At 48.4% G+C, this 26,109-nt stretch overlaps 1 protein-coding gene and 1 long non-coding RNA gene across 4 annotated transcripts in view; one reads left to right on the forward strand and one right to left on the reverse strand.

Annotated features, from left to right (window-relative positions):
- LOC122461484 overlaps positions 1–26,109 on the reverse strand; it is a 63,621-nt gene that overhangs the window by 24,902 nt on the left and 12,610 nt on the right. For 2 of the 3 annotated variants that reach the window (XR_006283407.1, XR_006283408.1), the window contains exons 2-3: positions 19,769–19,896; positions 15,525–17,269 (exon numbers count right to left, since the gene is read on the reverse strand). This is a non-coding gene — a long non-coding RNA (uncharacterized LOC122461484). Of the gene's footprint in view, positions 1–7,258; positions 7,314–15,524; positions 17,270–19,768; positions 19,897–26,109 lie in introns of those variants that run through there. The other variant, XR_006283409.1, reaches the window with a different exon arrangement.
- On the forward strand, positions 1,141–24,545 carry PDZK1IP1 (PDZK1 interacting protein 1). The gene is made up of 4 exons (XM_007061602.4): positions 1,141–1,402; positions 14,265–14,373; positions 21,416–21,517; positions 23,710–24,545. The coding sequence occupies exons 1-4, from the start codon at positions 1,336–1,338 to the stop codon at positions 23,780–23,782; spliced, it is 351 nt and encodes a 116-aa protein (XP_007061664.2). The 5' UTR covers positions 1,141–1,335; the 3' UTR covers positions 23,783–24,545.

Below are 26,109 nucleotides of genomic sequence, written 5' to 3' on the forward strand. Positions count from 1 at the left end.
AAGGACGACCCATCACTCTCACCGATCTTGGGAGACAGGCCAGTCCTTGCTTACAGACAGCCCCGCAACCTGAAGCAAATACTCACCAGCAACCACACACCACACGACAAAAACACTAACCCAGGAACCTATCCTTGCAACAAAGCCCGCTGCCAACTGTGTCCACATATCTATTCAGGGGACACCATCATAGGGCCTAATCACATCAGCCACACTATCAGAGGCTCGTTCACCTGCACATCTACCAATGTGATAAATGCCATCATGTGCCAGCAATGCCCCTCTGCCATGTACATTGGTCAAACTGGACAGTATCTACGTAAAAGAATAAATGGACACCAATCAGACGTCAAGAATTATAACATTCAAAAATCAGTCAGGGAACACTTCAATCTCTTTGGTCATTTGATTACAGACCTAAAAGTGGCCATTCTTCAACAAAAAAACTTCAAAAACAGACTCACACGAGAGACTGCTGAATTGGAATTAATTTGCAAACTGGATACAATTAACTTAGGCTTGAATAAAGACTGGGAGTGGATGTGCCATTACACAAAATAAAACTATTTCCCCATGGTTATCACGATGTTGCACACCATGGTCACTTGGAACTGAGATGGAACTCAGATCCTACATTACCACAAGCTCCTACCACTCCAGATAAAAAAGAGTCACCCATAGCTGTACAGGTTCTATGACCTGCTGTTCTGATTCCATCCTCCCTAGGGCAACGGCATAGCCCACTAGCCAGTACAGTATATTATTTTCTGTGCAACTGTTTCTACCAGTCAGAGTTTGAAGGCTTAGTTTTACAAATGCTAGATTTTGGGGGCTTTCATTTGATTTGGTTCTCTGGTTTTGGAGCTGTTGCATTATCTGGTATCATGCAAACGTGCTACACCAGGGTGCTCCTTTCAAGAAAGAATGTGTTGATCTTAGTATCGGTTCCCCACAATCCCCACTGTAAGTAAATAAACAAACACGGTTCATTGTCTCCCCTGAAATTCCTTTAGGCTCTACAATAACTGCCAATTATTCAAACCGCATGTCTGCAAACTCCCAAACAATCTTAGACGTTACTTATTCACCTGGCCCAAAGAGGAAGCAGGTATGCAAATCCATCTGTACCTCCTCCATTTAAAAGCCACTTATTAATATCACTGACAATTTACCAGGCTCATTTCCATCGGAGTCAGCCGTGTTTAAGTGTGCTCTGGGTCTTCAGATTTCACATTCAGCTCTCTCAAAAGCTTCTGAGAGGGAGCAGGGCTCATTGTTCCTCTCACAAAGCAAAGAACCCTCCACACTGAGCAACAAAACAACTGCTCTCCAGTCATGCAGGCTCTCCAGGTTGCTGCCCTGTGCATTTTAATGGCTCTGGAGCCAGTGAATTGCCAGCAAGGTGAGTGTGATTTCCTACTTTTCGGAGTTGAACTGGTTGAGTCTTGAAAGTTTCTGGTTCTGAGTGAAACAGCTGATCCATGAAGGGGTTAGTCTTTAAGTCAGCTAAGGAGCAACGACAGAGACTTTCTTTTTAGCCAGGTGAAGGAGATGGGACTTCAGTGCACTTTACGAGATGCTCTGTCTGCGTCACAAATGAATTGCTGAGAGTTTGAAAACAAAGCATTTCATCTGAAGCTTTGTCTTCACTGCAAAAAAACAACAACAACAAAACAAAACAAAAAACAAGGCATATTTGCTGTCTTGCTGTGAAATCTAGTGGAGACAAGAAAGACACAGGTAGTGTTTTACCCTGTGGTAGCTCACTGAGCACAATATTATACACCTCCAATCTGGTGTTTAACTCCATTGAGGCAATCGACCTGTGCCTTATCTCCAGTAAGATTTGACACAGAGATTGCTCTTTTGATATAAAGACGCGGGGTTTTTTTGCAGTGAAGACATAGTGCTAGGTTTTTAGTTACTCTAGGACAGTGGCTCTCGACCTTTCCAGACGACTGTACCCCTTTCCGGAGTCTGATTTGTCTTGTGTACCCTCAAGTTTCACCTCACTTAAAAACTGCTTGCTTACAAAATCAGACATAAACATACGAAGTGTCCCAGCACCCTGTTACTGAAACATTGCTGACTTTCTCATTTTTACCATATAATTATAAAATAAATCCACTGGAATATAAATATTGTACTTACATTTCAATGTATAGTGTATATAGAGCAGTGTAAACAAGTCAGTATCTGTATGAGATTTTAGTTTGTACTGGCTTTGCTAGTGCTTTATATGTAGCCTGTTGTAAAACTTGGGGGAGGTTTTTTGGCAAGCGTGATCAAAATTGCAGATTCACAACATGAGAATTAGGGAGATCTCATTGCATGAGCAATGGTTCTCAACCAGGGGTACACATACCCCTCAGGGTACAAAGGGGTCTTCCAGGGGGCACCTCAACTCATCTAGGTATCTGTAAAAAGAACAGGAGTATTTGTGGCACCTTAGAGACTAATCCATTTATTTGAGCATAAGCTTAGCCCACTTCATCAGATGCATAGAATGGAACATATAGTAAGAAGATCTCTCTCTCTCTCTATATATCTATATATAGAGAGAGAGAGACATCAAAAAGTGGAGTAAGAGGCTAATTAATTAAGATGAGCTATTATACAAAAGTTTTTTTTCTCCTGCTGATAATAGCTCATCTTAATTAATTAGCCTCTTACAGTTTGTATGGCAACTTCCACCTTCTCTGTATGTGTATATATATATCTTCTTACTATATATTCCATTCTATTCATCCAATGAAGTGGGCTGTAGCCCACGAAAGCTTATGCTCTAATAAATTTGTTAGTCTCTAAGGTGCCACAAGTCCTCCTGTTCTTTTTACAAATATCTAGATGAGTTGATGTGCCCCCTGGAAGACCTCTGTATACCCTCAGGGGTATGTGTACCCCTGATTGAGAACCATTGCTCATGCAATGAGATCTGCCTAATTCTCAAGTTGTGAATCTGCAATTTTGATCATGCTTGCCAAAAAATCTCCCCCAAATTGATGGCTTCACCCATTTTTCAGAAAAGACTTAATGGCAGAGAGGCTTCCTGCTACTGTGACATCATTTGGTTTTATTAAATATGACAGGACATTTAATAGTATTATAAAGTGTTCTGATGAATAATAAAAGCTAATCTTGTCTTTTCAATGTTCTTGAACCCCTGCCCTGCACCGCCCCACCCCGCGCCCCCGCACTTTGTGTTGCTCTATCCTTTATTGTTTTGTTTGCTTACTTGCTTATTCTCAGAATTTAACTGCCATGGATCTCCCAGTTATTAGGGTCCAATCCTGCACCACTCAGTCAAAGTGCGTGTTGCCATTGACTTAAAGGGAAGCAGGACCGGACCTTTTAATGACGCTCTTCTGGATTTAGGGACCTATATGATGTTTCAGATATGGCCAAAGCTCACAAACAGCCACATTTTCAAAGCACCCCAGAAAGATGCACCCTTTCCTCAGAATCCATCCAGTGTGTATGTGCCCATATGGGCTGATTTGTGCAAAGCAGGTAACAGCATGTGCAAGGGCTATTTGCATTGGCAGCCCCCCCGCACCTCCAGGGCCGGGAATCACTCCATCCCCTGGGGAATGGCACGATCAGCCAGGCCAAGACCTGCCCCGGCCGGGGTCCCTCAAGACGCACTTGCCTGGAGGGGTCCAGCCAAGCCCTCCACACTGTTCCCCCGCCGGCTGAGACTGGCCAGGCTTCTGCACCAGTCCCAGGCAGCTCCGCTCCGGGGAGACAGGTGGGGCCCCACAGGTGGTGGGAAGCAGAGACTGCCCAGAGCCGGAGGCGTCCAGCCAGGGGGCTGAGAGGAGCCGGCGGGTGCGGCCAAGGGGTGGAGAGGAGCCCTCGCGCAGCAAATGGTGGGCGGGGGGAGTCAGCGGGGTCTTGGGACACAGGGCAACCGGAGCAGGCCGGGGCCCCTTCTGAGCATGGGCCCAGCTCCATGGAGCCTCTGGAGCCATTGTAAACCCGGCACTGAGAATGGCCACTCACCAATCACCCCTTCCCTCCTGTCTCCACTTGCTCTCCAGTCTCTGCCTTGTCCGTGTGCTGCTGATACCTTCATGGCCCTGCACTGACCTTTGCGCCATCTCCTTTGATGCAAAGGATGCTGGGGCATGCAGGGAACTAAAGGTGCCCATTACAGAAGTCAAAGCAGAAACATGGAAAACTTTCTGAACTGACACAGAAAGGGGACAAGGTGCCCTTGTGGGGAGAGGGGAGTAGTGTGTGAATTTGGATAGGGTAAGGGGCACATCTCATCCTAGTCAATGCTGGTCAGTGCTGATTCAAAACCATAGAGGGCCCATTTTCCTGATCAGGTTTGGATGCTGCTGAAATCTTGTGAAAACAGCTCTTGGAGCAAGATCTTGGCCCAAGATGGTGGAAACCTCTTGGGAAGAGATGAACGGATGAAATTTCAGTCTTTGGGGCTGAAATGTCGTGAAAACAACTTGCCAAATTTCAGCACTGCTGAATCTGAACCCAAGTTCGCCCTTGAGCTGCTAACACGGGCCCAAGCCTCATCTGGATCTGGATGTGAACATCACTTCCCTGGGTCACGTCCAGCACCACTAATGCTCCTCCACCGACCAGGAAAAACCAACACAGTAATAAAAAGAAGCCAACAGCCGAGGGATGAACCAGAGAAGGAAATGAAGCAGTCCAGCCAGGCTTCAGGATTATTTGGGATGATGACACATTCTTAGGACTAAACTCTGCCCACAGCTAGACCTGCCCCACCCCATGCGTGGGACTGGGAGCAAGGAGTTAAGCCCTCTTGTTTTTGACCTACGGGGAAATGCCAGCAGTGGGGCCAAATCCTACTCTATTTACACGCCTCTGTGCAAGTCAGTGAGGCTGCTCTTGTGTTCCTGGATCCCGGCTTCGGCAAATCTTTGAACACATGAGTAATCCCATTGCCTCAGTGGGACCAGTCTCTTGTTGAAAGTTAGGCAAGTGTTTACTTTCCTTAGAGGTGATTTTGGGCATCAATCTTTTAGCATACAGAACAAACTGTCCTCAACCTACAGCCTTGTGCTAAGTTAGGGCTGGACGTTTTTGCCTCTTGTACTGCTGGGATTGTTCTGTTTGGTTGCTAAGTTTACAGTACTGCCAGTCCTGGGACATTCAAAAATCCTAAATCAGATCCTCCCATAATCATGAGCTTGGCTAAAAAAAACATGAGATTTTAAAAAGAATTATACATTTCAGGGTCTTTATATTTGCCTTCTATTTACTGAACATTTAGGGTTGCACTTGCTTCATAATTTTCTCCACAGACATGAGGTCTAGAAACTTACTATTTTTAAAACAAGAACAGAGAGTCTCCTATAATCACAAGATTCCAGGAGCTGGGGCTTAAAGAACGCACCAAATATGGCAAGACTCATGGTACAATCAAGAGAATTGACAACACTGAGTCTAGTTCATAGCCAATTGCAGATGACTCTGCTTTATAAATATGGGTGTATGCAAAGCACGTTTACAGCCACTAAAAAAGAGACATTAGTTTTGTCATTATGTGGGCCAGATGCTTGGCTGGAGTAAATTGTCAGAGTCCTACTGGAGTCCAAGGAGCTACATATATTTACACCAGCTGAGGATCTAGACCATGGCGTCTTTGCTCACACTTCCTGGGCCAGATCCTGATCTGGGGTATATGTGTGTAGTTCCATCTCTGTGTTTTGTTTACAGCTCTTTCTTTGTAAGAGTTCCCCAGCACCACCGTGGGCCATGGGAACTCGCGGAAATATTCACCTCCCGGTTTTACAGCAAATGCGCAGGGACACAGGTGTTTCAACTCCAGAGGCAGGCAGTGTCCTTTCCTGCTTCTCCCAGCCCTGCCACACACCCATATGCAAATCATGTGCGTTATTAAAAGCCTTAAGGAGCAAGGGGTGATCTTGTAACCTGGGAAACTTATTTGTCCTTGTGCAATATCGCTTATGACTCTGTGTCTCTCCTGCTGAGGAGGGGATTTTACACCTGGGCACATAAGCAGATGACAAAGCGTGAATCACCGCAGCTGACACACAGGCCTTGCTCATTTGCTGCATTTACACGTGGAGCTGTGAAAGGCGGATCCAGATTTCAATCTGAATCCAAACTTTCCCAGAGATTGTGGGAGAGTTTCAGGGCTGGAGTTTTGGCCTGATCTTATGTCTCTTCCTATGGAAAGCCCTTTCAAACAACTGGAAGGGCTGTTGGACAGGGCTTCGTTAGGCTTGAGATGTGCATTTATTTTTTTTTCTGTCAAGAAGATCAGCAAAGAAATAAATAGCTCCCAAGGGGGTTGTAATTCTGCCTTGGTGAAGTTCAAATGCGGACACAAGGAGCCAAGTTTTTCAACTGAGTCTTTTCAGTTGTGCCTGCAATGTTGCCCAGGCGAATCCCTGCTTTTGCATGTACACATTGCAGCTGTGGGTGCTGATCAGATGGTGAGATGTGTAATCGCAGGGCTTCAACAAGCAACGGTGGGGGATTTTGCATGCTCCCAAATTCTGGGTGCCCACAGAACCTGCTCCTACAGTGTGTTTTTCCCCTCCTGCTGAGGAGGGGGGCTGTATAGAGGGTAAAAGGACAGATCTAAAGTGGTACTTGAAGTAGTAGTGGTCTGAGTAGAGGGTGCTGGGTTCGGCCCCCACTGGGGACTCTCGCTGCAAATTTAGAAGCTGTCTTAGGAGCCATGCCTCCTAAATAACGTGCATCAGATGCTGTCGGAAACAGCAACAACTGAATGCTCAGTCGTGACAGGTGCTTGATTGTCTCTGGATTTCTGCTGTCTATGGCTTTGCATTTTTGCCCTTATTGCAGGCTTGTGTTGGCACATTCCCTCCAGAGAGGCTGGAGGGAATCCCATCTCGATCTGGCAGCCCGTGCTACACCACCTCGTTTCTCGGCGGGGCTGGGGCTAGCCCAGCCTTCAGAATAAATGAGATGCCCAGGAGGGAAAACTTATCTGCTGGCAAGAGAAATTGGCCCACTGGCTGGGCTTCCGGCAGAGTCAAGTGCTGGGCGGAAGCCCTCGGAAGCATTTCCACTAGGTTTGCAAAGTGGAAAAGACAAGACAGCCTTAGCAGGGTCTGTCTTAGCAGGGGGACGACTTTGGTGGGACATCAGGGGTGTGTGAACTTTTGGTTTGGGGAGGGTCGTTGGGCTCCCAGGAAAGGCTTTTGGGGTGAGGGAGAACAAGCAGGGTGGGAACAGGCAGCAGGCCTGGGAAGGATGAGCCTGGACTTCCACATACCCACCACCAGGCAGTCAAGTTCCTCTGAGTAGCAGCCCTCTCAAGTGATCAAAGCCTGTAAAGAAGGGGGACAAAACAATGAAACCAGACTAAGAAAACACTGAGCTGGGTCCTGCATACAGGGCCATTTTGGGGAGCAGGTACTCAAGCAAGGAGTAAAACCACAAAAAGAGCCAGGCCCTGAGCCGGGGAGGGAGGATAATTAGGGATTTGGGAGGCCTGAGTCCAATTTCCTGCGCTGCCACAGAATCCCTGTGTCACGTAGTCTCTCTGTGCCTCAGTTTCCCTCTGCACAATGCGGATAACAGCACTGCCCTACCCCACAGGGGCACTGTGAAGATAAGGACCCTGAAGACTATGAAGTGCCCAGATATAATGGTAATGGGGGGGCATGTAAATAGTTGAGAGATATCTAACCAACCCCCTGGATCCAAACACCATCCAGTGTAGGATTGGATGCTTTGCAGCTGCGGCCCTTGGCTGAGTGCTACCAGGAAATGGTAGTTGTTTGATGGTAGTTGTGTGGTGCGCCCCACAGTTTGGGACCTCTGATCTATTTGGCATGAGTTACACTCATTATATGCATGTATTGGATGCCAGTAAATACCCATTTACACCTGATGTGTAACTTACCACCACCAGGCACCTCACTCCTGAATTTGGCCCATTGCCTATATGCTAGGTAGGGTAGGATTTTACTATTGTTCTAGCCAGCTTGCCTTTCAATTTCCTGTTGAAAGACAAAGTCCTGATCATCTGGGATCTTGGTTAGCTTCTGAGTGCCCCCTTCCTTGCCCCCCAGAGGATATTCCCAGCCTCCTCGCCCAAATACATGTCAACAGGAGTTATTAATGCAAATGCTGACCTCACTCTATGGTGTCCCTACCTAGGCACTGATTATTGAACTGGATTAGCAAATAAACAGAGAGACCATTGTCTGAGCGAGCCCTTTAGGGACCATTGTTGAAACTTCGGCTGTGCTGCTAATCTAAGGTAAACATTTTACCAGCCAGCCCCGTTCTAGAAAAACATTGTTAAAGTTCATCTGGGCCAGGACCCATCCGGCAGCATTCTTTGTGTCTTTCCCTTTTACATAAACTTCTTTCCTCCCGGGAGTGAAGCCATTTTTAGTTTCCTTCCCAATGCTTAAAAGCGGTCGCTTTCCTTCACAGAATCATAGAATCGTAGGACTGGAAGGGACCTCGAGAGGTCATCTAGTCCAGTCCCCTGCACTCATGGCACGACTAAGTATTACCTAGACCATCCCTGACAGATGCTTGTCTAACCTGCTCTTAAAAATCCCCAATGATGGAGATTCCACAACCTCTCTAGGCAATTTATTCCAGTGCTTAACCACCCTGACAGTTAGAAAGTTTTTCCTAATGTCCAACCTAAACCGCCCTCGCTGCAATTTAAGCCCATTGCTTCTTGTCCTATCCTTAGAGGTTGAGGAGAACAATTTTTCTCCCTCCTCCTTGTAACAACCTTTTATGTACTTGAAAACTGTTATCATGTCCTCTTTCTGTCTTCTCTTCTCTAGACTAAACAAACCCAATTTTTTCAATCTTTCCTCATAGGTCATGTTTTCTAGACCTTTAATCATTTTTGTTTCTCTTCTCTGGACTTTCTCCAGTTTGTCCACATCCATCCTGAAATGTGGCACGCAGAACTGGACACAATACTCCAGTTGAGGCCATAGGCGCCATCTTCCCCGCTTTCCCCTGGGTGCTCGACCCCCTGCTCTGCCCTGGCCCTGCCTCCACTCCACCCCTTCCATGTGGCCCTATCGCTACCTCGCCTCTTCCCACCCCTGCCCCACCCCCATTGCAACCCCTTCCCCAAATCCCCGCTCTGGCCCCGTCTCTTCCCCGCCTCCTCCCCTGAGTGCGACACATTCCCGTTCCTCCCGCTCCCTCCCAGCATGCCCCCAAACAGCTGTTTGGAGGCGGTTGGGGGAAAGTGCTGGAAGGTAAGCAGAGGAGCGGGAATGTGTCATGCTCAGGGGAGGAGGCAGGGAAGAAGCGGGGCCGGGGCGGAGCTTGGCTGCCAGTGGGTGCAGAGCACCCACTAATTTTTCCGTGTGGGTGTTCCAGCCCCGAAGCACCCACGGAGTCGGCGCCTACGGTTGAGGCCTAATCAGTGCCGAGTAGAACGGAAGAATTACTTCTCGTGTCTTGCTTACAACACTCCTGCTAATACGCCAGGAATGATGTTTGCCTTTTTTGCAGCAGTGTTACACTGTTGACTCATATTTAATGCGATCCAGTCTCATTCCAGTCAATGGGAGTCGTTCCACTGATGCCGCAGAGTGCTAATTCGGCCCCGACGGATGCAAGGAAGTCCCCAGCCGGGCTCCATTGGAATCAGTGGGAGTTTTGCCGTTGGCTTCAGGGGGAACATGACTGTGCCCCGGGGGTCTAATCTTTTCAGATTGTCCCAGCCAAACTCCGTTGGGGGATTGCCCTCTGCCTTCTTACACATTCCTCCTAGAGTCCCATCTAGACACTGCCTTCTTCATCACCTCCTGCCCTCAAGCTGTTCAGCGCTGGTCCTGTGCCCTGGTTCTATCAAGAAGGTGGCTGCATTGCTCCAAGGGTCCTTAAATACACACAGGGCTAGATCCAACCCAGCTGGTGCAGCAATGCCCTGGCCATCCAAGGGGAGATTCAAGGCTTGTGGCTTCCATAAGGGCTGGGGAAAGCTGCTTTCACACCTTCCAGAGATCTATCAGAGCTCCGCCACTGGGAACAGCCTTTGAGTGGGGGGACTGACTCTTTGGTTGCTCTGGCCATGCCTCGTTTTCAGCGAGTGACGCTCACATTTTGGCCCCTTCCCCGTAAGCAGAGCTGCATCTGCTTTGTCCTGCCATAACACACTCCTGGGGCAAAGCTGCCATGCGCAGGAATCTGCAGCAGGGTTGATATCTGTGTGACCCGCCAGTGAATCTGACCCATGGTTGGCATGCTGGGATCCTTTGGGGTGAAAAGAGTGGGGTGGGGGGCAGCCCTTCAAAATGCCATTTTTCATAAGTTGTTTGCAGTGTTGCAGTAGCCATGTTGGTCCTAGGATAAGCGAGAGACAAGGTGGGTGAAGTATTTATTTGGAACCAAATTCTGTTGGTGAAAGAGACAAGCTTTTGAGCTCCATGCAGCTTTCCATTAGGGCTCTTCTTCAGGACCTGAAGAAATGCTCTGTGGAGCTCGAAAGCCTGTCTTTCTCACCCACAGAAGTTGCCCCAATAAAAGGGTTTACCTCACCCACCTTGTCTCTCTTTTACTTAAAAATAATGAGTCATAATTGCCCCAGATTGAATAAGGGAGTGGGCGGGTGAGGTTCTGTGGTCGGCGATGTGCAGGAGGTCAGAGTAGATGATCATGATGGTGCCTTCTGGCCCTAATGTCTATGAGTCTATAATGAGTCATGCATGGACCAGGGTACAGTTTCTCCTTCCAAGTAGGTTGCCACAGTAACCAGGGTTTCTTTGCTAGAGAGAAGGTCCAGAGATGTAGGGATGTTTTTGGGATGGGTGACATGGCAGGGGACAAAAAGAGATTTGATTCTCTCCGCTTCATTCACCCTAATGCAGCATTAACACAGCCAGACTAGTTCCCCTCCTGTTGACCTTTCAGATGTTTGAAACCCATTCTGTCCAAGTCAGAGGCAGAAATTCCAGAGACCTTCCTCCCAGCCCTGCTGGGAAGGGGCAGACAGCTCAAAGATTAGCTCGGAAGCAGAAAGTCCCATTATTATTATTATTGTATTCAAGGAATACCTACAGGCCCCAACCAAGATTGCGTGGACCCATTGTGAGGGCCCATTTGTATAGCAAGTCTCGGTTCTGACCCGAAAGAGTTTGCAATCTAAATAGACAAGCCAGGCAAAGTAAAGGATTATTATCCCCCTTGTGCAGATGGGGAGCTGAAGCCCAGATCCGCAAAGGTGTTCTGACTACCTAACTCCCATTGATTTCAATAGGAGTTAGGCACCGGAATACTTGGAGCATCTGGGCTTAAGTGACACACATGAAGTCTGTTGCAGAGCTAGGAACTAAAGCCAGATCTCCTGAGTCCCAAGACTTAACCCCAAGTTCATCCTTGCTATTAACATGGAAGCCTTTAATGCTCTCTTCCCCCGCTTCCCACCACAGAGCCAGCTAGTGGGTAGCTCTATGGCTTAGCAGAGTTGGGAAACCTCTGCGTGGCTTGGCAAAGGAGCCGGGGGAATTAGAACCGCATGCGCTTTTGTTCTGACTTATCGAGTAGTCATGGGCGTTGTTTCCCTGCATTCTCCTGAATGCATCACACCAGCTTGCAACTGGTTCCCTCTGCTGCTGACTGGCCCCCCTCCAGCCCTGTCCCTCCCCCAAAACTTGGAAGGTGATCACACTCCAAACGAGCAGCCGCCAGCCAGCAGAGTGTCACACCGAACATGCTGGCACCTCCTTTGCCAGGTTTGTTATGCTAATGGACCCACCATAATCCGCTTTGCAACATCATAATAATTAGTGACGGATTACAGACGCAGGAAAACACGGCACTCCTCAGTGGGAGCGGATGGATGGAGGCTTTCCTTTCGGGAAAGAGGGGTTGGGTGGAGCAGCGTGTGCTTGCGAAGATAAAGATGCAGGTACAGAGCTGGGTTGAGGCATTTAATCGCAGCCTTGGTTTGTGGGCAATGTGGAGTCACATTTCCCCCAAGGGCAGCTCAGCGAGCGATTGGTCATCAAGGAGCACCCCAGTGCATAGGAATGGTGCACAGACCGCACCATCCTATCAGGGCGATGTACATCCTTGGGAGCCTATAGAGGGAACAGTCCCTGCATTCCCGCAAATCCAGGGATTGGATTGTCCCTAGTCCCTGCACAGAGTGCTCTCTGCAGCCCGTTCCCTGCACATCCGCACAACAGCCAGAGAGACCATCCTGCCGACTACACAGAGATTCTGAAAAAGCCCCGTAGATATAGTAAATTGAGGACTGTGTTGGACTTTCAAGTTATCACCTTAAGGGGGAAAGGGGTTCTGCTCATGTTCATAAGAACATAAGAATGGCCCATCTAGCCCAGTATCCTGTCCTCCGACGGTGACCAATGCCAGGTGCTTCAGAGGGAATGAACAGAACAGGGAATCATCAAGTGATCCATCCCCTGTCGCCCATTCCCAGCTTCTGGCAAACAAAGGCTAGGGACACCATTGCCTGTTCGCAAGCTAGAGGGCTCTGTAGGGAAGTGTGTTCTCAGAGCCAGTCTGGAAAAAGCCATCTTAAAGCAAAGTAGGGTGAGCTGTACCTAACTGCCTTAGGAAGCAGTCTGTTTTTTCTCTCTCTGGTTTTGGGTTCTTGTGTGTTATCTTGAGTTCTGAGAGGCAGAAGCGTCCACTAGTTAAGGCGCTACTCTGGAGACATGGGTTCAGTACCCTGCTCTGTATACAACTGGTACAGACTTCCTCTGTGGCCTTAGACTCTCTATGATTCTTTTCTCCATCTGTAAAATGGAGATCATTGTAGCCTACATCAGGTAAGCCATCTATCAAAGGGTCTTAGATGGTTCCCATTATAACAGCTTCTGAGCACCTCAAACTCTTTAATGTGTTTATTGACACAGCGCCACTCTGAGGCAGGGCTGTGATGTTATCCCCACTTTACAAATGGGGAACTCAGGCACAGAACAAAAAAGGGCTGATTTTTAAAGGCATTTAGGCACCTCCAAAAACCCAACTGTAAGGGACTTTCCCAAGCCAACAACAGAACAAAGGCTTAAACACATGACTGACAAGTCTTAGGTTAGCACCTAGTCCCTGGGTCACCCTTTTTCTCAGCTGCCAATTTGTTTTTCCTGTCAGATGCAGAACGTTGCCTAGTTAGTCACATTGTGCGCTCTCTCTCTCTCTCTCTGTTTCTCAGGGAGACTTTATATTCATTTTTTTCTTGTTTTCCTCTCTCTGAAACAAATGGCGTTTTGAATGAGGGCTATATTGCTACTATTACTTATTTATACTGTGGTTATGTCGAAAGGCCCCAACCCAGGAACGGGATCTCTGCGCTGGGTGCTGTACAAATGGATAATGAGAAGACTGTCCTTTCCCCAAATACATGGGGCTTATTTTAGTTCTACAAGGGGAAATATAACATTAGAGATGGGTCTGAGATGCAAAATTTAGATCCAGATTTTTAACCACTCATCACTGGGAGAGCATTTGGACTCAAGGCTTTGGTTTGGGCCCCTCTCCAATGGAAATGAGGGGAGAGGAAAGGGTTGGGCCCCTGGTACAACTGTCGAGGACAAAAGGCGGGGCTGCTACTTTGGTGCACTGTGGTCAGTGCCAAAGTCCATCCCACAGTGCAAGGCTAAAGTCCTGTCCCCATTAGTCTGCATGAGGCGTAGGATGGTATTGATGTGGTGGGGGATGGACGGGCTGTTGGGGGTGATGGCAGGCGGATTTTTAATGCCAATCCTGTTTCTTTGCCTGTTTGGGTCTGCAAGGCTCAGACCACAGACCAACCAGCTCCCTGGATCCTTACTAAAGCAGAGTGGTCTTGAGGTCAAGACCCAGCTTATGGCTGAAGAGCTCTGGGTTCACTTTCCCAGCGCTACCCCATGCTGTCAGTCACAATCGCTGACTCAGCCTCACTTTTGACTCAATCCTGCAAGGTCATTAAACTTGTGCTTACATGGACTTCAATGGGCTTTCCTAGGTGCTTAAATTCAAGCACGGGTTTAGTGCTTGGCTGGCTTGGGACCAGAAAGCTCATCAGGATTGAGCCCTGAGATCCTATATTAATGGAAAAGCAACAAGGAGTCCAGTGGCACCTTAAAGGCTAACAGATTTAATTGGGCACAAACACTTTTAGTGTTTAAGGTGCCACTGGACTCCGTGTTGTTTTTGTGGATACGGCCTAACACGGCTACCCCCTGATGCTTTCACTATATTAATGGAGGCAGTTTAAGAACTAAACAGAACAGATGAAGCTAAAAATATCTCTAACGTTTGTCTCCACCCTTTCTCTGCAGCCCGGGGAAATCTCCAGCCATGGATGCAAGGGGTTATTGCAGTGGCTGTTTTCCTAGTCCTGGTGGCAATTGCTTTTGCGGTCAATAAGTTTTGGTGTCAGGAAAAAGAGTAAGTGCGAGTTTTCCTTGTTCCATTTGATTTGGGCTTCATTGTTGCTAGAGCAACTCCAAAAGCAGGGCGTTTCGAGTTTTATCTGCATGGGGCACAATGTTGATCACTGCACAGAGCGGATAAAAACAGGGAATTTTTTCTGATCCTCTTAATGGTATCGGTTTACAGGGACCGTGGACAACACCGCACAAGGCGATGGTCGTACTGTGTAACTCCATAGCCTTGTGGTGGCACTTTCACTTCCTGTCCCTGACAGAATCCAGAAATGGCGCTTAAAATGCCAAAGCCTTGTTACCGAGACGTTAAAGTGGCAAATATACAAGTTCCAAACTCAGGAAGCGAAAGGGCTGAAGTTCCAGACCCTGAGCTCATTGAAATGTTCATCGCTCCAGTCCCTTCAGTCGGGTGGCATTTAGAACAGACGCTGCTCCTTGGCCCAGCTGTTACTCGGTATCAGGGAAGGCCAGCTGAAATGACGCGTGTTTCACCACTTACATGGTGCCACCAAGGGATACGGGGCAGTTCAAAGGACGACTGACTAGCCAGTCTCAGAGGGCCATGTTTGATTGACTTAAAGAGTGGTACCAAAAATTATAGCTGCTGAAAATCTGGCCTATGGAGATCAGTGATGTTATGTTCATTGACATATTTTGGGGATCTGGCCAGAGAGGAAGGATGGTCAGTAAGACTTGGGAGGTCTGGGTTGAAGTCTCTGCTCTGCTACAGATTTCCTGTATGGCCTTGGGCAAGTTAGTTAAGCCCAGATTCTCAACGTATTTACACGCCTAACTCCCAGTGATTTCAGTGGGAGTTAAATACCCAACTACCTTTGAGATCTGGGCCTCAGGGTTTGTTTCCCTGGACGTTTATTTTGCGGCAGGGGTGTGAATCTCCCCTGCACTAGCCAGCCTCATCCATGTGGACCCTGCTGATGCACACTAAAAGTTCCTTAGTGCGCTTTGATCTAGTCCAGTTTCAAAGAGGAGTAGATCAAAGCACATTAATGGACTGTTAGTGCAGGTCAGCAGGGTCCACACAGACAGAGCGTGGCAGGCTAATGTGGGTTCTAGCTGTTCATGAACCCATCAGTGCAGTAGGGAGATTTGCCATTCCCTACCTCCCAGGGGTGTTGTGAGGATGAAGATATTAAAGACCAGTAGTTGCTCAGATAATACGTTGATGGAGGCCATGTGTGTACTTCTGATGAATGGTTTAATATATTAAGATTTAACTTGCTAAACACAGACCACAGATAGACAGGTTGTGCAATGCTGCTGAGGTCACCACCCTCGAGATGGGTTGACTTGCTTGGTTTCACGTCAAACCCAAGCATTCCAGGGTTGAAAGTTTGACTCAAGCCAGGACCATCCTGGGCTCGTGAGGCTGGGGGGAGGGCAGAAATGAAGCAGAGAGAAAAATTCTAATGAAAAACTATGGTGAAATGGGGAGCAGAGACAGAGAGCAGGCTGAGTGAAAGCTAAACAGAAAGGGGTAGAAAAGGGTTAGAGAAGAAGAACGAGAAAAGCTGAATGAAGAGAGAAATACAGTAGACAATATGGGCCTGGTTCTCAGTTACTCTGTTTCTGTATTTGGGGAAGAGTTGAAAGATACCCTGGGAGGTTTCACTATCCTCTGACGCATGGGTTACTTGCTGGTTGAACTAGAATACATGGTGGATTCTCTGTAACTTGTGGTCTTTAAATCATGAGTTGAGGAGTTCACTAACTCAACCAGAGGGTAGGAGTCTATTACAGGAGTAGGTGGGTGTGGTTTTGTGGCCTGTGATGTGCAGGAGGTCAGACTAGATGATCACGATGGTCCCTTCTGACCTTGAAGTCTGAGTCTGGGAAAGAGGGGATTAAGGTCTCTGGCTTTAAACCGCCGTTGGGATCCTGCAGGGGTCTGTCTGGCTCCAGTGTAAGCTAGAGCTGCCTCAGGGCTACTCTAACTTCAATGCTGCTTTCCTGTGCCCCCGTGGGCCCTGAGAGGCAGAAAATAGCTGTAGCACAGTGTGACCTGGCCACATCCCTGATCCACTCCCTGCTCCTCAGTAGGGCAGACCTACACAAAGTAGGAAGCCCCTAGTGCAGGGGCATTTTCAAGGGTCCATTTCTGGCACTTTACATCCCCTTTACACTGCCAGAGTGGCATAAATGGGTCTTAGGATAGCTGAGGATCAGGTCGCATACCCTCCTAGCTTCTGGGCATGCTCTTCTCTCCTTAACACAGAGCACAGGCTACCCTTGAGGTAAAGTACATGCTTTGATTTTTACCTCAAATTGAATGCTCCCTAATGGTGTCTAGTAAGAGTCAGGAAAGAGGCCCCGCTGCACAGTTGTTTGGTGGTGGAGCCAGCACTGCTCCTGTCACATCTGACCCCCTCTCCCCAGGGGCCTGGTTTTATCTCTGGCTCAAACATTGCTCCTCGGTGTCCTGTCTCGTGTTAGAATCTGCCTGTTAGGGCTGGGAAGGCTAGAAGCCCATTTTGCCTCTCACCAGGAAAGACGCTGTGGTGCCGTAGCAACCTGGCAGCATTTCCAGCCCTGGTTCTGTCACTGTGGCTGCAGTTAGCAGCTTAATCCCTGCCTGTTTCTGCCTTTACATTTCTTGTGCAAGCCCCAGACATCACCCGCCAGCAAGCCTGGAAGGGAATTGGAGACATGCACCTTCAACGGAGCGGAGTCAGCGCAGTAGATCCAAACCTCCCGCAGGGGAGGGCACAGTGCTGGATCTGGCTCCAGGTCTAAACTTCTTTGGCTCACGTCTAGCTGTATGATAGGCTGACCCAGAACAGCCCGTCCAATTGGCACCATCAGCTTGGGACACGGACACTCACAAACGCACCTTCTCAGAGGCAGACTCCAAGACACCATTTGAGGCAGAGTCTCTTCTACTGTTGAAATAAAAAGAACATTGCAAAGTACTTTGCAACAGCCCATTCAGAGACCGACTGGAAAAACCAGTTAGCAGCAGAAAACAATTCAAAGGTCTGACAAATTAGTCTCACCCAATGCTGCAGACCTGGCACTGATGTTACTGTGCAGCAGGGAGGGCCAACTGCAGGGATGTAGGATTTGCTATCTAGGCAGAAGGAGCAGTTAAAGAATGACTGACCCACCAGAAATCCCAGAGGGCAAAATCCTGCAACCCTTAGTGATTATGTTCAGGCAAAGTCTCTGAGCAGGGACTTTTTGAGCTGTAGTTATTAACACTGTGGCTGCAGAAAGTAGACAAAGCTCGTGAACAATTCAGTACATGTATAACCTACTGGTAAAGTGTATGTTACAGATCCTCCTTTGTACCCAGTCCGCAGAGGCAATGAGTCCGTTATCACCCTAGTAAGGTCAAGCTGTGGGAGCTTTTTAGCTCTGGAGGTTGCTGGGTCAATCGCTGGTCTATCAGCCATAGAATCATAGACGTGTAGGGCTGGAAGGGACCTCGAGAAGTCAGCAAGTCCAGCCCCCTGCGCTCTGGCAGGACCGTGTAAACCCAGACCCTCTGTGGCATGTGTTTGGCCAATATCTTTTTAAAAACTTCCAGTGATGGGGACTCCACAACCTCCCTTGGAAGCCCGTTCTGGAGCTTAACTCCCCTGAGAGAGTTTTCCCCAAGATCTAACCTAAATCTCCCTGGCTGCTGATTAAGCCCATTACTTCTTGCCCTGCCTTCAGTGGACATGGAGAACAATGGATCACCGGCCTCTTTATAACAGCCCTTAACATATCACAAGCCTGTTATCAGGTCCCCCATCCCTCCAAATCTTTTCTCAAGACTAAACAGGCCCAGGGTTTTGAAGCTTTCCGCATAGGTCAGGTTATCTAAACCGTTTATCATTTTTGTGGCTCTCCTCTGGACTCTCTCCAGTTTGTGCACATCCTTCCTCAAGCGTGGTGCCTAGAATTGGACACAGTCCTCCAGCTGGGGCCTCACCGGTGCTGAGTAGAGTGGGACAATGACCTCCTGTGTCTTTTGTACGACACTCCTGTTAACACACTCCAGAATCATATTCGCCTGTTTTGCAGCTGCATCCCATTGCTGGACCGTGTTGAATTTGTGACCCACTGTAACCCCCAGATCTTTTTCAGCAGCGCTCCCACCTCACGAGTTATTCCCCATTTTGTAATTGTGCACTTGATTTTTCCTTCCTCGGTGACGTCCTTTGCACTTGTCTCTACTGAATTTCAACTTGTTGAATTCAGACTGATTCTCCAATTTGTCAAGGTCGTTTTGAATTTTAAACCTGTCCTCCAAAGTGCTTCCCACCTCTTCCAGCCTGGCATCATCTGCACATTTTAGAAAGCATTCTCTCCACTCCATTATCCATGTCATTAATGCAAATACTGAATAGCACTGGACCCCCGCAGACCCCACTAAATCCGCCCTCCCAATTTGACAGCAAACCATTGATAACTACTCTCTGAGTAAGGTCTTTCAACCAGTTGTGCATCCACCTTACAGTAATTTCATCTAGATCGCATTTCCCTAGTTTACTTATGAGAATATCTTGCCGCACTGTGTCAAAAGCCATACTAAAATCAAGGTATATCACATCTACTGCTTCCCCCCCGTCCATTAGGTCAGTAACCCTATCGAAGAAGGAAATTAAGTCGGTATGGCATGATTTGTTCTTGACAAATCCGTGGTGACTAGTTCTTATAACCCTATTATCCTCCAGGTGCTTACAAACGAGGTATTGAAGTGAGGCTGATTGTCCTTTAATTCCCCAGGTCTTCCTTGTTCCCCTTTGTAAAGATAGGACATGAAACCACCTCCTGAGCCCTCTCATCTCCCTCGTTAGGAGGAGCCCTTCGTTCCAACTCTCCCACCTCCACGTCTGCAGCAAGTAGCCTGGTGCCCTCAAGAGTAAGACCACTTGTCCCACAATGCTCGCTGGTGGCAGCTGCTGCAGCATGTCCTGGAGGATCGATGACCAGGGAGTGGTCGGCACTGTGATCTGCAGTGGAGAGCTGAATGTGTAAGATTCAAGGAACTGAGCTGGATACAGCCCGGGTGATTGCCAATGGGACTGGGGCATGAGGCGAGGGGCTGGTGGAGAACCATCTAGTCCTAGGAAGGATTTGAGGGTCACGCAGGGTAACTCAAGTCAGGGGTAGCAGAAGCTTCCTAAAAGTGGGGGGCCACTGGTGCCCAAACTGTGGCCCCGCCCCGAGCGCCACCCCTTCCCCCTAAAGCCCCGCCCTCGTGCCGCCTTCCCCCAAGACTCCCCCCACCCCTGCTCATTTTTCTCTGCCCTCTTCCCCCCATCGCTTGCCCTTATGGCCGGTAAAAAGTGGGAAGGTCATGGCCCCCTGGCCTCCCCTGTTCCACACCCCTGCCTAGAGTAGCTGCTGTGGACTAGTTTTGAAGCCTGGAGAAATAATTCTCTACTTACCTCTGTCAAGATCCCCAGCAGCCATCTGGGATCATCAAACCACTTTATTCTCCGGCATCTTTGCAATTCTGGGTTGCAGCTGGCAGAGGAAGAAGTGAGATGCCATGAGTTGGTGTTGTTGTCCCAGCCTGATGAGAAACACAAAGTACTAAACAACTTGTGAGAAAACCTCTCATCCTGAAATCTTCACCCTAGTTTAGCTGACCGGTTCCTGGCTGTATCACAGACTCTGTCTGTGCTTTTGGGCAAATTACTTAGGCCAAGGTCATGAGTTAGATGCTGAAATACCTCTGAGGAGCTGGGCCTTAATTATGCTCGGTACCTCAGTTTCCCCCTCTGGAAAAGAAGGATGAGGACCCGGGGGTGCTGAGAAGTTACTGTTTGTGAAGTGCTTTCAGGGTTGGGAATAGAGCTCAGGGGCGGCATCTCAGCTGTGTACCTGATCAGACCTCCGCTGACTTCAGGGGGCTATCAGTTTACACCAGCTGATGTGCCTGACTCCTGCCTTGCAACACTGTCCCCTGGGCCATGTTGCCTGATGGTGGCAAGGAGGCAGTGTGGTCTGGTGGCTAGCGCCCTAGCATGGAGCTCAGGGTTCTAGTCCTCGCATTGTCTCTTTTTCTGCCACAGTTGTCCCCCCTGTCTATGACGGAGAGAATAATCCTGACCTTTGTAAAGTGCTTTGAGATCTGTGGTGAAAAATGATGATGATTATCAGGAGCTTGGACAAGCATTCATAGTCTGGTGTGTGGATATTAAGCGAACCGCATCTCAGGTCCGTTTGAGGTTCACTCGTTTGCTTGTTAGGGGAGCACGAAAGGATTCATTGGTTGAAAACAACATTGCCAACCCCACATGTTCAAAAACCAGGAGTCAGGCTCCCCAAAAATCATGAGATTGGCTTAATCAGGAGGTGATGTAAACATAGATTGGTGGTCTTTCTATTGGCCTTCTGCTTTTTGGACCTCTGGGTGCACTATGGGGTCGCATGTGGAAGCTTTCTCCACAGCCACGAGGGATAGACTCTCAGTTTTTCTTTAAGAATGAAGGCTGAAGTCATCACAGAGTCACGTGACTCCAGGAGCTGGGGCTTTAAGAAAGCCAATAATTATCATGCGACTCATGAGCGTTGGCAACACTGTGAAAATCAAAAAACCAGCTTGGTGGGAAGCACACTTGAGACAAAAAGCAAGGGAGGAACCATAAGAAAAAGAACTTCACTGATCACCTTATAGATAGATTTCATGCACAGATTGTTAAGGCCAGAAGGCGCACGTTGTGACCGTCCAGTGTAAGAGTTCTCCATCAACTTGTGATCCCCTTATGCTTAACAATCGGTCCTCCCTTGTATTTAGCTTGGATGCTCTGGTTACCTTCTCCAGACCTGAGGAAAAGCTCTGTGCAGCTCGAAAGCATGTTCCAAAGATATTGCCACACCCCCCTTTTCTCTCTCTCAACGGCTTAAGTAGTATATGAAAGCTTCGGGTTACTGTTCAAATGATACCTGAGCTTTACAGAGTGTGAAATCATTTGAGCTGAAACTCTGTTGCTCACTTGTGTGTCAGCCAAAGAGGCAGAAATACAATGCAGCCAATGGTCCTTCCATGGTTCTCTCTTAAATTCTTTCAAATGTGCTTCTTTTGTTAGGGAAAATATGGAGTCGGTGGTCACCATAGGAGACAAGAAGGAAGAGGATGTCGTATCCAACGGGACTGAGGGGAGGTATTCGATCACCGCGGCTGATTTCAGGTGAGCCAGGCGTTCAAGAACTTTCGAGTTCATCTGAAGCGGATCCCATTCTGTGCTATGCCAGGAGCGGGGCAGAAATGGTTTGACGTCACACTTGGGCCACTCAGGATCTGGGCTCGGGTCACCAAAATAATCTCCAGTGTAAATTAGAGCAGCTCCTCCTCTCATGCCCAGACCTGCCCCTAGTCCTGCCCTCTGCCCCCAGGACACCTCCTATGCCGAGTCTTGGGGGGAGGGGACAGCACAGGGCTGCTTATGGCGGCTCTGCGCAGGCCTATTGAGATTAAAATTTAGGGCCCCGGTACATCATGTTTGCTGGGGCCCCACCCCTATTACAGCCCAGTTACAAACAATTTGAGGGGGGGGGGGCCCTGAGCTCAGGGCCACAGTACAATTGTCCCCCCTTTTCCTCCCTGATCTTGTCAGTTTTGGCTGTACTGTATGCTTGCACTGGAAGAATTTTTCCTCTGGTCCTTTTCCTCTCTACATGTGAGTAGGGGCCCACATCTGCCTTCATAAAACAGGGAGATTGCCAGGTGACAAACATTACAAGGTCAGAACAAGTCTCCCCTTTTTCCCTAATAACAGTTTATGAAAACAAAAGCGGATTTTTAAAATCAAACGGATGTGTTCACCCTTAATGCTGCCAGGTTCTTCAGCCCACTTGGATCAGCAAACCGGTCGGTTTCACTTTTGTTTCTGGCCAGGCTAGGCTTTCTAGGGCTGGCTTACAGGTTAGCAAAGATAGGGCCTGATCCTGCAGGGCTCATGCACCTGCATAACTTTATGTGCTGTGAGGAGTCCCAAGGAAGCGTAAAGTTAAGCAGGGGCATACGTCTTTGCAGGATCGGGGCCTCCCGTACACTCATTTTGGCAATTCCCACCTCTGACAAACCATAATTGATGGCAGCAGCAGCGTAGAGAGTAGTGCAGGCCGAGCTGAGGCATTTTCACTAGATCGTAAAATTCTGTTCTGGATTTGCCCTGGTTAGTCTGAAAGCCCTGGTTCCACCATCCAGAATTCCAGAAGCTGCTACTTGAGCATTAGCTGTTAGCATTACAGGCCCTATGACACACAGTTAATGTAGTGTCCCAGGGAAATGTTTGAATTTCATGGGATCTGCATGGCTGCCGAGTCTCCCCCGTTCCTCTCCCCAAACTGCTGTGATTCTTCCAACAGCGAGGAGGTGGAAGCTGTCAGCCCTATCCCAGACAGTGGGGTTAGGGGCAGGCTGGCGGGAAGGCAGTGTCTCCCCAACGGACAGGATCCCAGGATGCCACTGCTGCTTCTGGTCTGGCTGATGGGGCGAGGTGGGGAGTCAGCGCTAATAATGCTCCTTGCCAGCCAGTGCTGCGGTGTCTCCCCTGGTCCTCGGGGTGCTTCTCCAGGGCTAAGCCAAGGCTCCTAATCAGTGCATTGTCAGTGTTGCTTCCCTCTCCCTGGTGGCTGGACAGGAATGAGCAGCAGTGGTCAGAATCCCTGGCCATGAATGAGACACTGCCCACCAGCCCACGCCACCCTACTCCCCACACTTCCTGTGATAGGACCTGCTGCCTCCTTCCCGCCCCCCTCTGGGATGGGCCTGCTAATTCTCTATGAAGAGCCACCACCTCCCGCTGCTGGAAAAATTGCAGCATGGATTTATCTCATGATTTCCATGAAAGCAAAAGTTACACACGTTCGAGCAGTTTTGACTTCATCCAGTAGAGGACAATGGTTCACATATACACAAGTCAGTTCACAACAATACCACATGGACCATTCCTCTAGCTCCATTCAAACTAAGGAATATTGAATTAAAAGCCTAACCATAAATCCTTCCTTTACTGTCATGGTAAGTGTGGTGTACTGAAAACTTGGTTAAAATTGTAGGCTGTCACTTTAAATTTCAGGGGGGTTTCTTGTGGCTTAGGGCGCTGTATAGGGAAGCATGCATTCTGAGTCTAGCAGCAGTCAGTCTGCAGCCATCCAGCCTCGAGTAAGGGGGGGTGAGTTGTTCCGGTCTGTTTTAGGAGCAGCCTGTTTTCTCTCTCTCTGGTTTTGGGTTCTTGTGTGTTATTGTTTGGAATTCTAAGCAGTGAAGTCATGTTACATTGCAACCTTCCAGCAAGAGTATTTATGTTTTTATTTACTTCTCTGAGTGTATGCTGTGAATGTAACAGTAACTGACAGCTTTCCTGTAACATTTCAGATCCAAAGAAACCCAGCATGCCTACGAAAATATCATTGAGTATGAGGGGAAAGTCATCACTACTCTGATGTAAGAGCCGCCTTCAAGGATCGCCCATTTCGTGCCATCCTTTTTCGCCCCTCTCCAATTCTAATTTGGCATCCCTGTGCGGTGGTCAGCTCGATAGGCTGGAGTCATCGCACCTGGATTCACCCACGCCCCGGAAGATGAAGTTTGCTCCTAGCATCACCCAAACCTGGGCAGGGTGGGAAGGACAACAGCCACGGCTGCCTCTTACTCCCCGTTCCCTGTTGGTGTGCAGGGAGTGGGAGAGGCCATCCCCTCCAATGGCTCAGAACCAGATACAATGCAGAGGGGGAATAAAGGTCTGGTTCAGATTTCCCTCCATTCGCTCCCCTCTGCCAACTGAAGCAAGAGAGAAGCAGGAAACAGCCTGTTACTCCCAGAATCACAAGCCGCTCCAGGCTAGGCTGTAAGATTGCAATGCTGCCCTGTTTGTACAGAAGCCCCTTCCTTCTCTTTGCCTAAAATAACGTCACCTATGACATCTCTTCTTCTTAGTCCTAGCCCGGTGTAATAGCATTTCTGTTAATCACCTGTGCAGTGTAACAGCCTTTCTTTATAGCCAAAGAAGCTCAAATATTCTATACACGTTCCCTCAAGAGCTAGTTATTTATTGATCGCCAAAGCTGGGCATCCTTTTGAGGGTGAGGTATCCCCTTTTCCTTTTTATTCCTCTTTATGAACAAAGAAGCCAATTGGTTGAATTTGCCGGATCCGAAATCTCCTCTTGTGAACATCTTTTCCTGGTAGCAATAAAGAGAATTATTCTTTAATGTCACGGTGGCACCCAATGAGTTACAAGGCACAAAGCATCTTCATAGATGCCCACAAGAATTTCGTGAACAGGAAAGAACTTCATGCGGGGTGAAAAATGACATTCCTGGCAACATACAGAAGGCAGGGCCAGCCTGGGATTGCCACAGGAAGGCTAGGATCAGATCTTCCGTCCTGGTGTCTCTCACACATTCCTGGCTAGCCTACAGGCCCAGCCTCAGTGGGAGTTTTGAGCGAGCGAGGAATATAGGATTGGGATCTATCTAAGGCAGAGCATTGATGGAAGAGAGAGAGAAGGATGGTTTTTGTGGCTGAGGCGCTGGATTGAGACACAGAAAATCGAGGTGCAATTCCTGGCTCTGCCCCAGAATCCTTGTGTGACCTTGGTCAAGTCACTAGGCCCAGATCCTCAGTGGGAGTTAGGCACCGAAATCATAAAACCATAGGACTGGATGGGACCTCGAGAGGTCATCTAGTCCAGTCCCCTGCACTCATGGCAGGACTAAGTATTACCTAGACCATCCCTGACAGGTGCTTGTCTAACCTGCTCTTAAAAATCTCCAATGATGGAGATGCCCCAACCTCCCTAGGCAATTTATTCTAGTGCTTTACCACCCTGACAGTTAGGAAGTTTTTCCTAATGTCCAACCTAAACTGCCCTTGCTGCAATTTAAGCCCATTGCGTCTTGTCTTATCCTCAGAGGTTAAGGAGAACATTTTTTCTCCCTCCTCCTTGTAACAACCTTTTATGTACTTGAAAACTGTTATCATGTCCCCCCTCAGGCTTGCAACGCCTCAACATACCTTTGAGGATCTGGGTCTTAGTTTCTCTGGCCAAGATATTTTAGGCTGCTGACGTCCATTGAGTTCAATGTAAGTTAGGAGCCAAAATGCCTTTGGGGGATCTGGGCCTCCGTTCCCCATCTGTAAAATGGGGATAACACGTCGTTCTTTCTCCCACTGTTTGTCTGTCTTGTCTGTTCAGACTGTATGCTCTGTGGGGCAGGGACTGCGTCTTGCTATGTGTGTGGACAGCACCGAGCATCATGTGGCCCTGATCTCTGCTGGAGCCTCTAGGGGCTGCTGGTATACTGTTGATAATAATGGGCTGCAAAGGGAATCACGTGCCCTAGCCTTTTCTGGAGGATTTCAGCTGCTGGATGAGGTCGCCCAGGTTGTGGTTTAAAGCAAGAACAAAACTGGAGGAGGTTCAATGTGGCATCAGCCTGAACCACCCTCCACAGGGGAAATACTGAAATAATCTATTGACGCATATCAGTTCGGTGGGTTTTCCAGCATTTAAGGACCATGGGCCTCACTGTTATTTCTGTTCTGATGGTCGCTGCTCCCTAGAATGGGCCAGAAATTGCTTGTGCAGAGATGAGGGAAAGAGAATAATAAAGTAAGGTAACAAAACAAGAGATGTCAGGGCCTGTTTGGTTGGAAACCTGGCGGAGAGACGGTTCTGAAATGGGGAAGGGAGATGGGTTTTTATTGAGCAATAATACTTAGATGAAAAAGCTATAGATCTTAAAGTGCTTCAGAAAAGAGTTAAACAGCATT

The sequence above is a fragment of the Chelonia mydas genome, chromosome 8 (genome assembly GCF_015237465.2).
Source record: "Chelonia mydas isolate rCheMyd1 chromosome 8, rCheMyd1.pri.v2, whole genome shotgun sequence".
NCBI lineage: Eukaryota > Metazoa > Chordata > Testudines > Cheloniidae > Chelonia > Chelonia mydas.

Excerpts from the sequence above, each read along its gene's own strand:
- PDZK1IP1 (XM_007061602.4), top strand. The coding sequence starts at position 1,336 with ATGCAGGCTCTCCAGGTTGCTGCCCTGTGCATTTTAATGGCTCTGGAG. Across the intron at positions 14,374-21,415 it reads TTTTGGTGTCAGGAAAAAGA|GGAAAATATGGAGTCGGTGG; the intron begins GTAAGTGCGAGT and ends TTCTTTTGTTAG. Across the intron at positions 21,518-23,709 it reads ATCACCGCGGCTGATTTCAG|ATCCAAAGAAACCCAGCATG; the intron begins GTGAGCCAGGCG and ends GTAACATTTCAG.